The sequence below is a fragment of the Dunckerocampus dactyliophorus genome, chromosome 1 (genome assembly GCF_027744805.1).
Source record: "Dunckerocampus dactyliophorus isolate RoL2022-P2 chromosome 1, RoL_Ddac_1.1, whole genome shotgun sequence".
Taxonomy (NCBI): domain Eukaryota; kingdom Metazoa; phylum Chordata; class Actinopteri; order Syngnathiformes; family Syngnathidae; genus Dunckerocampus; species Dunckerocampus dactyliophorus.
This window is the reverse complement of record NC_072819.1, coordinates 2,948,774-2,963,357: the sequence shown is the minus strand read 5'-3', so window position 1 is coordinate 2,963,357 and position 14,584 is coordinate 2,948,774. Positions and strand designations below refer to the sequence as shown.

The 14,584-nt window shown below is 42.2% G+C and overlaps 1 protein-coding gene across 4 annotated transcripts; it reads right to left on the bottom strand.

Annotated features, from left to right (window-relative positions):
* Positions 1-143: 143 nt before the first annotated feature.
* Positions 144-14,584, bottom strand: LOC129188066 (tripartite motif-containing protein 54-like). 4 transcript variants are annotated; one of them, XM_054788087.1, is made up of 12 exons: positions 13,494-14,584; positions 11,625-11,892; positions 7,867-8,042; positions 7,611-7,788; positions 6,519-6,614; positions 6,300-6,377; positions 5,613-5,768; positions 4,823-4,845; positions 4,252-4,714; positions 3,041-3,616; positions 2,020-2,153; positions 803-940 (listed from the first exon to the last, which is right to left on the bottom strand). In XM_054788087.1, exons 2-11 carry the CDS (start codon positions 11,793-11,795, stop codon positions 2,067-2,069), a joined length of 2,004 nt encoding a protein of 667 aa, XP_054644062.1. In that variant the 5' UTR covers positions 11,796-11,892; positions 13,494-14,584; the 3' UTR covers positions 803-940; positions 2,020-2,066. The 4 variants fall into 4 exon arrangements, 3 of the variants coding, with proteins under 3 accessions (XP_054644039.1, XP_054644062.1, XP_054644052.1); XM_054788064.1 differs by lacking the exon at positions 2,020-2,153 and having other exon boundaries at positions 144-940; XM_054788077.1 differs by having other exon boundaries at positions 808-2,153.

Sequence of the window (14,584 nt, the reverse complement as noted above, 5' to 3'; positions counted from 1 at the left end):
CATTTTGAAAACCGGAAGTGACATTTTTCTTTTTCGCTGGAGGACGTGTGTCTACCTGTGTGAGTACTCCTCTCATTTTTACATAGTGATCACAATGGGATTACTTCACATTTTCACATTTTTTTATTGTGAAAGCATCGCACACACAGACCTTTCATTTAAAAACAAAATAAAAGGTCTAGTTTTGATTCAAAGTCATCACTGATGGAAAACAACATTCACAGAGCCTTAGTGGCCAAACCAATACATTCCATTGTGAAAAATAAATGGCATAGGAAATAATCTGTAAATTGTCTGTTCCAGGGTCAAACTGTGGCCATCATAACAGCTTTGTCACGTGTACAGGCAATATTTTAAGTCACCTTTCAACTTTATTATCACACAGGTGTAAAAATAAGTTAACCAGTGTTCACGTTAAGACATCAAAATAAAGTGTTAACTTTATGGAAGTTGAATATCTCCATCCTGTAACCGTCTTCATTCATGCATGATATTGTTGTCACTTTGGCCAACTGAGCAGCCAGCCTACATCACCAGGCTACATCACCATTTCCTGTTCTATGGTTTTCATCGCACTCTTCCTGGCCATCACTGGTACACTTCTGTGGTGCCGTGACAAAAACAAAACACACACAAAAAAACAAAACACACTTGAAATGCTGGCTGAGGTGAAGTCTCAGGAGATGTTCTTGCATCTCATGGCATCCCTCAGGTTGGCCATTTCAAGTCTTGCACCACTCTCAGTTTGCGTCTTCACACCAGTACCAGCAACCAAATCTTCTCGGGTCAAAGCACTCCACCCCCCCACCTATGTGTTCTTGTAGAGCGGGTTGAGCCAGGAGAAGCTGAAAGTGGGTCGCCGGACCTCACCGAGGCTCGACGAGGAGGCGGCAGCAGCAGCAGCTAGACTGCTGGAGGCGTGGCTGCCGGTTTGACTCTCCTGGAGCAAAAGACCACGTCAGCTGACTGATCAGTGTTAAACGTGCCCAAACACAAACTCATTCACATTTTAGTAGTAGTAGTATTCATCTGTTAGTCGTTTGATGGGAAGACCTAGTCATTGCAGTTACACAACCGTGAGGTGTCAGAAGGGGGAAGAAGCCTGTGGAATCCCTTTTCTCAATATAATAAAGCAAAAAAACTCATGGATTCAAAGTCCTGGAAAACAATAATTTCATTTTAGCATGAAAATACATCTTATTTCTAGCAAAATTTGTAGTTTTTCTTGTTAAATTGCCACTTTTTTCCCTCACAATATTACGATTTTATTCTCCTAACAGGACAGCTTTTATTCATTTTTTCTCATATTATAATTGCACCTTTTTACAACTTCTAACAACTTTTTCCTCATAATATTCTAACTTTATTCTTGTAAAATCAGATTTTTTGTTCTTTTTGTTACGATTTTGTACGATTTTATTCTCAATGCGCGACGCTCAATTCAGCGAGCACGACAGGATGGACTCAGCAGCATCAGTTAACACTTTTTACACTTGTATGACGTTAAGGGTGTTAAAAGGTGACTTGAAACATTGCCTGTAGACTTAATAAAGCTTTTATGGCGGCCACCATTTGACCCTGGAACAGATTATTTACATTACAATCAACAGTGGTTAACTTCTTTTTACACTTGTGTGACAGTTATGTTCAAATGTGACTTAAGACATTCCCTGTACACGTTTAAGAGAGCCATTGTTTGACACTGGAACAGATTTACATTTACATGCCTTCCTATGCGATTGCCCCTTAGCGTCCTAGAATGGATTGTGAAGGTCCACTTGGGGCGGAGGGGAGTTAGTATGTGTTTATTACTTGATATGCCATGTATGAACGGTAACACACAACATGCATGACTGCGCCGATTCTAAACAAAAGTACACTTAAAAAGAGCTTTAGTGGTGTTAAAGGCACGACACTAAGTTATTTCTTATTGTGGCAGCGTGCGTGAATCAGCCTGGTCACATGCTGTTTTGCACACTGTTTTGCACAATGAACGCTTGTGTGCGGGTGGGCGTCTACCTGAGGTGAGCTAAAGTGCCGATGGCAGCGTCTCCCTGCTGGTGTTTTTACGTGCATATGAAGCAGCCAATGTAAGACCAAAACTTCTGCAGGAGAACCAGGAAGGCCACAAGGTAGAAGAACAAGGTGATAGCCTGGAGGAACATGGACCACAGCGCGGACGGACACCATGAGGACGAGGAGGAGACAGATACTTTACTCATTTCCAAGTGTAAGACAGGGAGGAAGGAGAGAGAGGAACAAGATACGGGGCAGGAAGCAGAAAGACAGTGGCTGTGTTTCATTCAAATGGCACACTTCTGTACTTACACTTACCGATATGAGTGCATAAGTGCATTCCAACTAGAATTACAGCAAAATGCAGAGCGCCGTCAGTACCCGGATGTTGCACTCAACACGCCCCAAATGTTGAGGGTGAAGTGATGGACACTTACCACCATCAATCGTCAACCTCTTGGCTACATAGCGGAAGAGGCGGGAGTGCAGTGAATGCACTTATGCACTCAAAAGTATAAAAGAGTGGTGTGAAAAAGTGTTTGTCCCCTTATTGATTTTTTTTTTTTTTTGCATGTTTTGTCACACTCAAATGTTTCAGATCATCAAAAAAATGTACATATTTTCTGATTTTTTTTCTCCCTTAATAAGTTTCATTTAAAAACTGCATTTTGTGTTGTGTTGTCATTGACTAATATTTCCATTTGTTTGATGATCTGAAACATTTAAGTGTGACAAACATGCAAACAAAGAAATCAGGAAGGGGGCAAACACTTTCACACCACTGTAAGTGCACCAACCAAGACGTAGCCAAAGAAATGAGGACGTGAGGATGAGGATGGTGTGTATGGTAACTCCCATGATGCTTCGCTCACAAGCCCTCCAAATATTTGTCTACTAACGCCGCAAGCTGACTTCCCCGGCGACAGCATCAGCAGCCGATGACAGAAGTGGGCGTGGCCACGTCAGCAGGTGTGTGGCGAGCGAGCGGTGGCGGCCATGACGGGCACAAGCAGGCAACACTGACCTGGAGGGAATCGAAGGAGGTCACGCTTTCTTCCTCGTCACTCGCCTCCACTTTGTGCGACTCGTTGGGTGCGACGTCTCCTTCTGAGGAGTCGCTCAGCTTCTCCTTCGTGAGTCCTAATGTTTCCTCCTCAGGACCAAAGTGGTGTTCCTCTGCTGGGATGGGGGTCACATCCTCCACTGGGTCGGAACCTTCATCAGAAAGACACACCCACCCCTGAGTGTCCTCGTCATCTTCCTCCGTCCCCACATTGCCGTCGCCTCCCATCTCCGGAAGCGCTGGCTCTTGGAATTGCAACAGAGGAGGCGGCATGAATGGTGGGTGGAGCTGAGGGGAAAGTGGGCGTGGCTGCTTTTGAGGTGGGAGAGAAGAATCTTCTGGAAGACGCGTCTCCGGATCCAACATGGAGTCCTGCATGTCTTGTCTGTCCGTCACCTCCTCTGCTTCACCAGCCTGAGGAAGCGGCTTCATCCTGGACCGGTACCAGCCAGGGTACAACAAAACATCTGCTGACCCCGCCTCCTTCTGTCCTTCTGTCCAATCATCTGCCTGGGACACGGCCCCGCCATCCTCACGCTGATAATGAGTAAGATAGTTAAGGACCCAAAAATGACATGTAGCTTCCACTGAGACCGGAGTCACCTCACACAGGAAGTGGGCCTAATGTTGCAGGGGGTCAAAGGTTATAGGTAATACAGTGCAACCTCCAAATTCAAACACCTTAAAGGTCGTACAGAATGGAAGGGGTAAAAGTGTGGCCAAAAACTCGACTCTTGATGTCGCATAAGACTTCGGCAAATCTCGTGAGACTTCAGGAGGGTTTTGCTTTTTCTTTGGCTTTTTTTGTGAAGCCACCACAGAAGGGTACCAGCAAAGAGGAAAAATGTGATGACAAGCATAGAACAGGAAATACAACTTATTGCGACATCAGAAAGGGGTGCAAACATTGCCGTCCTGGCTGCTCAGTACAATAATTACCATTGTATGTATACTTAACAGAGCTTTTACGACGGCCAGTTTTGACCCTGGAAGAGATCATTTCCTTTTACATGACTTCCAATGGGGAACACTGTGTTCCGGAGCTAACCACACTTGGAGGTTCCACTGCATTTTATTTGCGTGTTGCAGAAGGTCAAAGTGGTGGCATGATAGAACCAGAAGAGAATCAGAACATGTGATGCGTGTACATGGCAGGTGTGCTGAGTGCATACCTGTTGCGTGTTTATTGGACTTGTCTGTCCCTCCTCGGCAGCGCATTCCTCCACCTCTTCTTTGATCAGACCAGACTCCTGCTCCGTCCACTCGCTGTCCTCTGGATCCTCTGGAGCCGTCTGCTCTGATTCTGCTGGCAGTACCACCGGCTCCGGAACCTCCTCCTCTCTACCAACAAGGTTTTGGATGAGAAGATCTGGAAGTCCTAATGACTCTTGGTGCAGTTCATCCGCTGGTTCTGATGCTTCTGCAGGTTCAGACGGTTCTGAAGATTGTGAATGTTCTGCGGGTTCTGATGCTTCTGCAGGAGAATCCTCATCATTGAGATGCACGTCACCTCGGGTGAAGTCTACGCTCCTGGCGGCGCTTTCCTGCTGGCTGAAGTTGAAGGTGTAGCGTGTCATCTCCTCCTGTCCTGCTTTGAGCATCTCAGCGGGACTGAACAGGGCGGCAGCTTGGACCCTGGGGCGCCACGACGGGGAGAGAGGAAGGACGTGGCTCCACTTAGTAAAATAAAAGACACTGGCTTTGATCAATCAGTGTAGCATTTTAGCTTAGCAAGCTACTCACTTTGCGATCAACTCTTTGGAATTCTGAAATATGAAACATGACATTTAAACACAACTAAGAAACTTGAAATTTTAACACTTTAGGAGTAATAAAAGTTTAAATTAATGTCACGCAAACAGCAGCACTCTCTCAGCAGCGCATGACTACATGAAATCTGTCCCACACAAACCTACATTTAGAGAAAGTGGGTGGAGACCAAGAATGTGATTGGTTGTACAGTATTGCTATTATAAACACAAGGTGCCCAAACACCGCCCACGTCTCTTCATGGGTGGCTTTTATTGATTTTCTTTTTATGTACACTTTTATTATGTTTATGTATTTATTTCAAATACAGCTTCAAAAGCATTAGAAAATAATTAATGGAAAAAAAAATTCACCAAACATGCTAATTATTTTTATAATTTATTAATTTTATTATTCCACTTTTTAAAAAAATATTTCCATCCGTCTATGCCAAGTTGGCAGAAATCCAGTTTGACTATAAATTGTTTTAGTATTTTTCTATTCATTTATTTAAAGTAATTTATTTATTATGTATGCCATTATTTATAATGTTTTATTTTGCTGTGTCTATATTTTATTTCAACACTCATTACAGGAAGTGTGATTTTTTAAAAAATTATTTCATATAAAATAAACATGATTTATTCATAAAAAAAATAAAAATAAAAAGCAAATAAGTTCCGCTCTTTCCTACTCCTTTTCAGATATGTTGATGTACTTAAATGCGACTTTTAACGGGTCTATGCTACTCTGCTAAACACGCTAATACAAAAGCGCACGCGACCTGGACGAAGGCGGCCATGTCGGGATCCTCCATGCTGCTCCTTGCCTTCTCCACCAGCTTCCTGTTGGCCGCCATGCTGTCGCCATAGCAACACGCCAGCAGCTGGGCACGGCCTGTCTTCTCCTCTTCCTCTGAGCTGATTCGCTCCGTCATGGCCTTCAAAGTGATAAGCATTTAAACATCTTTATTATTTGTAGTATTAGTCATGTCTATCAATGTGTGCATTTAAAAATGGAAAATAAGGCAAATTCCTCCCTATTATTAATAATAATATTATCAGTATCACAATTTTTGTTATTATCAAGATTCAAGATTCAAGATTCAAGAGTTTTATTGTCATATGCACAGTAGAACAGGTAGTTCTGATGTGCAATGAAATTCTTGTTCTGTTCATTCTCCCAGCAGAAAGAAAGAAAGAAAAACACAAGAAAATGAATAAGAACAGAAGAAACATTAATAACAATAAATTAAGCAACAACAACAGAAGAGACATTAGCTTTTTCAAAATGGGGACTTGGAAGAGCCTTCAAAGCACCTTTCATGTTGCTGTAGACTTGGTACAGGATGCTATTTGCCAGGATGCTATCAGCATTATTTTCATAATCTTTATTGTTATCATGAATATTACTATTATAATAGCGATTGTAATTATTATTGTTGTATTACTTTAAGCAGAGTGAGGCTGACCTTGTGTCTTTCGTCCAAGATGGAGAACATTCGGCTGAACTTGTCGCACACGTTCTGTTTGTGAGTCTTGCAGTTCTCCTGTAGAACACGCACGCACACAAGCACACACGCACGCACGCAAGCACACATTAAGCTCCTCCTCTTGTGGATCTATGCATGCATGTCCTGGTTGTTTCCAACATGGCCGCCGCATCAGCAGCAGGATAAATGCCGACTTGCCTCGATGCTCCTGCAGGTCTCCTCCAGCTCGTCAATCAACACTTGCACTTTCTGGTTGACCTCCACCAGGGAAGCCACGCCCTCTCTCAGCTCATCCTTAGAAAACACCAAACGGCAAAAAAGATTGTGATTTTATTTTTATCATTTGGTACGGCAGCGCGAGGGGTTCTGCCTAGCAACAAGTGAAAATGTGGAGTCCTTGCAGTTTTAACTTTTCTGAGAAGGAAGTGCTTTAGATCTTCCACACCAAACTCCTCCAAGCATGCCTTTATGGGCCTTGCTTTGTGCACTGGGAACAGAAAAAGTCTCTTCCTCAGAGTTCTCCCACAAAGTTGGAAGTATGCAATTGTTAAGCTGTACAATGAAGACAGCTACGACCATCCACCCATCTTCTACCACTTAGAGGACCACATATACGCCGCTTCGCTGTGCCGTACCTCAACGCCGCCGCCATGTTGCATGTGGCAAGGCAAGTTGGATGTTTTACAGTCTTAACTATGCGATTCAGCAACATTGTGCGTTGTGGCTAATACCTTAATATCGGCTTACAATGTAGGGGGAAATAAACGATACCGGTGTCACATTTTTATGCCAATATCAAGCTGATAATTATCGGTAGCTGACATCATCGGACAACCCTCCCTACAACTTAGAATATTATGTCTTCATGCTTGTAAAATTAAAACTGTCAAATTGTGTCTTTTTTTTCTTGTAAAATTGCATTTTTTTTTCCCCCTCAGAGCAGGCTATGACTTTTTTTCATGAACGTGCAACTTTTTTCATCACGTAAAATTGCTAACATTTGAATCGAATTCAGGTGTTTTCTGACTGTTCAGATTTTTTCCTTATAAAATTGCAACTTATTTCTTGTAAATGTACGACTTTTTTTTGTCATTGTGTTTTTAAAGACTTTTTCTGATATTGTGATTTTTTTTCTTGTAAAACTGCAACAATTTCGTGTAAAATTAGTATTTTTTCTTGTCAAATGGTAGCTTCTTTGTCATATGTACAACTCTGTTCTGACTACATACCGCAGCACCCACATTTGCTAGTGATTGATTGGTTGATGGATTGATGGATGAGCTACAGTACCTTCTTGTGCTGCAGGACGTGGTCCAGTGTTTGCACCTGACAGGACTGGTGTTGTCCAAAGACCTTGCAGAGGGAGCAGGTGGGCAGCTGGCAGGTCACGCAGTAGATATTGACCTTCTCGCCGTCGTGCTCGGAGCAGGTGATCTGAGCAGGAGTTGAGGGAGAGGCAGGGAGGGGCCTGGACAAGAAGTTACCACTTAATTAAACATCACCTGTTGATCATCATCCTCCATGTTTGTTTGACTTAATTTGCCACCTGGTGGCGTCGCTGCCGACTTCCTGCTTGTAGACGTCGATTATGTTCTCCACCAGAAGGTTCCGCTGCAAGCCGAAGACGCCGTGGCGATCCAGGATCACCTCGTGCCGGCATGACGGGCAGCGGAAGCGTCCGCTGTTGACGGTCATGGTGGTGCGGGCCTGAAACAAGGAGGGCTGGGCAAAGTGTTGTTAGTGCAGCACAACTGGGAGGTGTTAGCTACATCCATCATCAGACTGCAGCAGAAACAGGCTAAATGTTCCTCCGAGACGCTCGGCTAAACATGCGGCCCCTGGGGATTCTTGACATTAATTCAGCAAACAAACCTCTAAAAGGTCTGGAGCTTTTGATCCAACATGTTAGCAAATAATAAACATGCGCCTGATGAATAATGACTTCATTATTATATTTAATATCATATTTGGGGCTGAGCACTGCTAAAATTTCTAGCTGACTCCTGTTGGAGACTATAAAATAAAAGTATATTCTGTTACATACTGGCTGGTAAAAAACATCACATCTATTATTAAAACAAATGACTTAATAATTTATTTTTTGAAGTTATACAGAAATGTGAACGTGGTTGCCCCCTTCCTGATTTCTTTTTGCATGTTTGTCACACTTAAATGTTTCATATCATCAAACAAATGTAAATATTAGTCAATGACAACACAACTCAACACAAAATGCACTTTTTAAATGAAACTTTTTATTATTAAGGGAGGAAAAACATGCAAAGCTACATGTCCCTGTGTGAAAAAGTGATGGCCCCCTAAAGCTAATAAGTGGTTGGCCCCCCTTAGCAGCAACAACTGCAATCAAGCGTTTGTGATAACTTGCAATGAGTTTTTTACAGCGCTGGGGAGGAATTTTACACAATTGTTGTCATTCAGTCACATTGGAGGCTTTTCCTTTTTAAGGTCATGCCACAGCATCTCAATAGGATTCAGGTCAGGACTTGGACTAGACCACTCCAAAGTCTTCATCCATTCAGAGGTGGACTTGCTGGTGTGTTTTGGATCATTGTCCTGCTGCAGAACCCAAGTTGCTTTCAGCTTGAGGTCACCAACAGATGGCCGGACATTCTCCTTCAGCACAATTCATGCTTCCATTTATCACAGCAAGTCTTCCAGGTCCTGAAGACCATCACACTACCACCACCATGTTTTACTGTTAGTATGATGTTCTTTTTACTTTTACGCCAGATGTAATGGGACACACACCTTCCCAAAAGTTCAACTTTTGTCTCGTCAGACCACAGAGTATTTTCCCAAAGGTGTTGGGGATCATCAAGATGTTTTCTGGCAAAATTGAGACGAGTCTTAATGTTTTTGTTCAGCAGTGGTTTTGGTCTTGGAACTCTGCCATGTAGGCCGTTTTTGCCCAGTGTCTTTCTTATGGTGGAGTCATGAACACTGACCTTAACTGAGGCAAGTGAGGCCTGCAGTTCTTTGGATGTTGTTGTGGGGTCTTTTGTGACCTCCTGGATGAGTCTTTGCTGCGCTCTTGGGGTCATTTTGGTTGGCCGGCCACTCCTGGGAAGGTTCACCACTGTTCCATGTTTTCACCATTTGTGGATAATGGCTCTTGCTGTGGTTTTCTGGAGTCCCAAAGCTTTAGAAATGCTTTATAACCTTTTCCACACTGATAGATCTCAATTCATTGAGTTTTAAATATAATTGATAAAAACATGTAATTGCATAATATAGTGATTGTATATTATGTGTATATTCCACATGTATTGTTTCATGTTTGAAAGCATGTCTTCCTAATGAGCGTTGCATTTAATTAGCATCATCACGCCAGCTGTCGTCCTGTGGAAAAGCAAGCAGCACACGTGGACGACTGAAGACAGATGCAACGAGCGCAGAAAGACCGCGGCGGCTAGAAATAGTTTCATGTAAGCCTCAGCTGCTGCCGGGCCGCCCCCGCCAGGATCAGCACCGCCCAACGCTGCTACATGGGATTTTGGTTTTTGGATGTTGAAATCGCACCCGGCCAAGGCAGCCCCAGTTCACAATGTCCAAAGTCCACATTTCTTCCACAGAAGGCTGACTACTACAAAAATGTAAGAATGCATGACCACTTGGATACGCTGTGCAGATGAAAAATGCTCAAATGTGCAGTACTCAACACAATTATTGATTTACTCTTCAGGAACGCTACTACTTGTGCATTTCTCAGCACATTCATCTAAGTCAGGACACTCGTGCGATTATCCACAGCAGAAAAATTCCCACTTTTCCTGACATTCCGTTTTCCCCCAAATGCTGAATGCCTTTGATCTAATTAGATCAAAGGCAACTACTTCCATGTTTCTCAATAGATTCCACCCGTTCCACCATCAAACCATTCAATCAGTAATTCAGGACATTTCTGCTATTATCCACATCCCACTTTTCGCGACATGCCCATTTCCTGGAATTCTGAATGCCTTTGATCTGATTAGATCAAAGGCATTCAGGACATTAAACCATGGAAACCAAATCAGGACATTTGTGCTATTATCCATATTACAACAATGTGCTACCACGCTATTTTGGCAGGTACCCGCGTCGTTTCACCGTGCGCCTCTTCTTTGACACTCGTTTGCTAACATACATCATACATATTTTGTTTTTCATGATGTCATACTCTTATACATTACATATCATTTGTATTCCTTGTATTCTTATTATTCCTTTTGCTCATTTTGGTTTTTCCCCCACCTCAGCAGGCCACGCCTCCAGACTCTACAATCATCAAGTTCCCAGTTCACTTTGATCATAAACTTACCGCTTTTTCTCTTAATACTGTATTAGAATTTTTATTCTCATATTACGACTTTATTCTTGTAAAATGACTTTTTTCTTGTAAAGTGATGATTTTTTCCCTCTCACAATATTCCGATTTTATTCTCCTTTTTCCCGTAAAGTTACGTCTATTTCTTCCTCATATCACAACTTCATTCTTGTAAAAGTACATCTTAAAATTGCAACCTTTTATCATTTTTATGACTTTTCTCAAAATATTACTGATTTATTCTTGTAAAATTTCAACTTTTTCCTCATATCACAACATTATTCTCAGAATCTTTTTCTCATAATAATGCAATTTTATTCTTGTAAAATTAGTTTTTTTCCTCACAATATTCCAGGATTGTTGTCATAATAGGACAATTTTTATCTAACTTTTTCCCCTCATATTATAATTGCACCTTTTTTCCTGTACAGTTCACAACTATTTCGTCATTAACTTACATCTTTGTTCTTGAAAAATTCAAATTTTTCCTTGTAAAATTGTAAGCTTTATCATATTTTATGACTTTTTCCTCAGAATATCCCAACTTTGTTCTCATAATATTGCAATTTTATTCTTGTAAAATATGTTTTTCCTTGTAAAATGATGGCTCTCTCACAATATTCCAATTTTATTCTTATAATGGGACAATTTATGTCTGATTTTTTTCCTCATGCTATAATTTTTTCCATAGAGTTACGACTATTTCTTGTAACTTTATTCTTGTAAAATTGCAACCTTTTATCATATTACAATTTTATGACTTTCTTCTGCTTTATTCGTGTAAATCTGTGACTTCTTTTCCTTGTAAAATTGCGACTTTCTCATAACATTACCATTTTATTCTTGTAAAATGAGTTTTTCCTTGTAAAATGATGATTCATTCTCATAATTGGCCAATTTTTATGTAACTTTTTTCTGATAATTTTTCCCGTAAAGTTAGGACTAGTTGGGATATGCAAATGAGGACATCAACACACCTGGTAGAGGTCGTTGGCACACTTCCTGCACAGGTTGTGCTGACACGGCAGGATGACCACGGGCTTCTGCAGCAGCTCCAAGCAGATGGGACAGGTCAGCTGCTTCTCCAGCATCCCTAGCCCCGCCTCCAGCTCGGTCCCACCCCCGCCACGCTGCCGGCTCAGGGACATGGCCGCCGGGACGAAGGACGAAGGACGAGAACGTCAGATCAAAGGTCTCCAGGACCAGAGAGCTCGTCGGCAGGTCAAGTGTGACGTACCTTTAAAACTCCATTTGGAAATGTCGACAAAGATACAATCCAAAAGTCAAACAAGGTTCCGGAATATGAACAAAAATCAAAAAGCTTGTGGTAGTCGTACGCAGCAAGCTGGAAGCATGTGTGTAGCTGGTTGTTGGCGCTAGTCGTCTCAAGTTCTGGCTACCTGTAGTTGTTTGCGGCAGTTGTATCAAGTTTTAGCCAGTTATTGGTGGCAGTGGTAGCAAGTTTTAGGTAGTTATTGGAGGTCGTCGTACCACATTTCATCTAGTTATTGGTGGTAGTGGTAGCAAGTTTTAGCTAGTTATTGGTGGCAGTGGTAGAAAGTTTTAGCTAGTTATTGGTGGCAGCGGTAGAAAGTTTTAGCTAGTTATTGGTAGCAGCGGTAGCACGTTTTAGCTGGTTATTGGTGGTAGTGGTATGAAGCTTTAGCTAATTATTGGTGGTAGTGGAAGCAAGTTTTAGCTAGTTATTGGTGGCAGCGGTAGCACGTTTTAGCTGGTTTGGTGGTAGTGGTATGAAGCTTTAGCAAATTATTGGTTGTAGTGGAAGCAAGTTTTAGCTGGTTATTGGTGGTAGTGGAAGCAAGTTTTAGGTAGTTATTGGAGGTCGTCGTACCACATTTCATCTAGTTATTGGTGGTAGTGGTAGCAAGTTTTAGCTAGTTATTGGTGGCAGCGGTAGAAAGTTTTAGCTAGTTATTGGTAGCAGCGGTAGCACGTTTTAGCTGGTTATTGGTGGTAGTGGTATGAAGCTTTAGCTAATTATTGGTGGTAGTGGAAGCAAGTTTTAGCTAGTTATTGGTGGCAGCGGTAGCACGTTTTAGCTGGTTTGGTGGTAGTGGTATGAAGCTTTAGCAAATTATTGGTTGTAGTGGAAGCAAGTTTTAGCTGGTTATTGGTGGTAGTGGAAGCAAGTTTTAGGTAGTTATTGGAGGTCGTCGTACCACATTTCATCTAGTTATTGGTGGTAGTGGTAGCAAGTTTTAGCTAGTTATTGGTGGCAGCGGTAGAAAGTTTTAGCTAGTTATTGGTAGCAGCGGTAGCACGTTTTAGCTGGTTATTGGTGGTAGTGGTATGAAGCTTTAGCTAATTATTGGTGGTAGTGGAAGCAAGTTTTAGTTAGTTATTGGTGGCAGCGGTAGCACGTTTTAGCTGGTTATTGGTGGTAGTGGTATGAAGCTTTAGCTAATTATTGGTGGTAGTGGAAGCAAGTTTTAGCTAGTTATTGGTGGCAGCGGTAGCACGTTTTAGCTGGTTTGGTGGTAGTGGTATGAAGCTTTAGCAAATTATTGGTTGTAGTGGAAGCAAGTTTTAGCTGGTTATTGGTGGTAGTGGAAGCAAGTTTTAGCTAGTTATTGGTGGTATGGTAGTTGTATGAAGTTTTAGCTACTAATTGGTGGTAGTGGTAGCAAGTTTTAGCTGGTTATTGGTAGTAATGGTAGTAAGCCAGTCGGAAGCGCGTGTGTCACTAAGTGTGTTGAACATGCTGAAGCCATTTAAAGGTCACTAAAATGGGAGACAAAATGTCAAGCAGGCAAAGCCAAGAAAAGAAACGTCCAACACAAAACAACACGGTGTTAAATCAAATAGAAGATATGAGCACGTATTACCTTTTTTTAATGTGATCTTCCTTCCGGTGGTCCTCTTCAATGTCACACGATGTTCCTTCAGCTGTGGTGCAAGTGTGTTTGTGTTTTCGGGATTTCGGGGCGACTTTATTATCTGCAGCTCCTGTGACACCGGGCTAAATCTTCCTGGGTGGGGGGTGAGTTTGAGGTGGGGAGGGGGGCACTTGGTCGGTTCTGACCACGCCCCTCCTCCTCTTCCTCGTCACGCTACACAACATCCATTCCAAAAAACAAAAACACCCCGTGTGCTTGTTCACAACTTTACACACAAACACTCACATTAGTGCAACCCAATCACGTGTGTGCTGTCACACACCATACGAGGCAGGGACGGATTAAGACGCGCTCTCCGGTTGCACGCTGACCCACACACACATGAACACTTGTGACGTCGCCACGTAGGTCACATGACCCTCACTCAGCACGCACACACGCTCTTACCTTTCGACACAGCTGGCAGTGATTGTTCAACACGCATTGGAAAGGCAACCGTTAGTCTTCTTACGTGGATATTCTACGTTATTCCACGGCTGCATCAACGTTCCTTTGCCTCTATTCAGGTTTCAGCATTGTGGTGAATCGGGGGTGTTCGAAGTGCGGCCCGGGGGCGGTTCGTGACCCTCGCAGAATTTATTTTTTATTGGCTGGAGGCAGACTTAAAAAATATGACTGAACAAGAAATCTAAGAGAATAAAGTCAAAATATGAAAAGAAAAAAGTTGTAATATTAGGAGAATAACGTAATGAGGAAAAATAACAATTTTATTAGTCAAGTTAAAACATTAAAGAAAAAAGTCTTGATATTATGAGGAACAAAACGAAACATGGAATAAAGTTGTAATTTTTGGAACATTTGGCTGCGGCATAAGAATATTACGAGAATAAAGTCTAAGTATTAAGTGTGGCAAGCGTGCACACACAAAACAAGAACTCGGAAGGCGGTAAACATGTTTTCACACCACTGCAAATATAAATAAAATACACAAAGATCGGTTTAAAAGAAAGGACAATCACAATGGGAAAAACAGCAAAGAGCAAGGTTGCTTCTCAGGAAAGGCTTTCCCACCTGAGTCA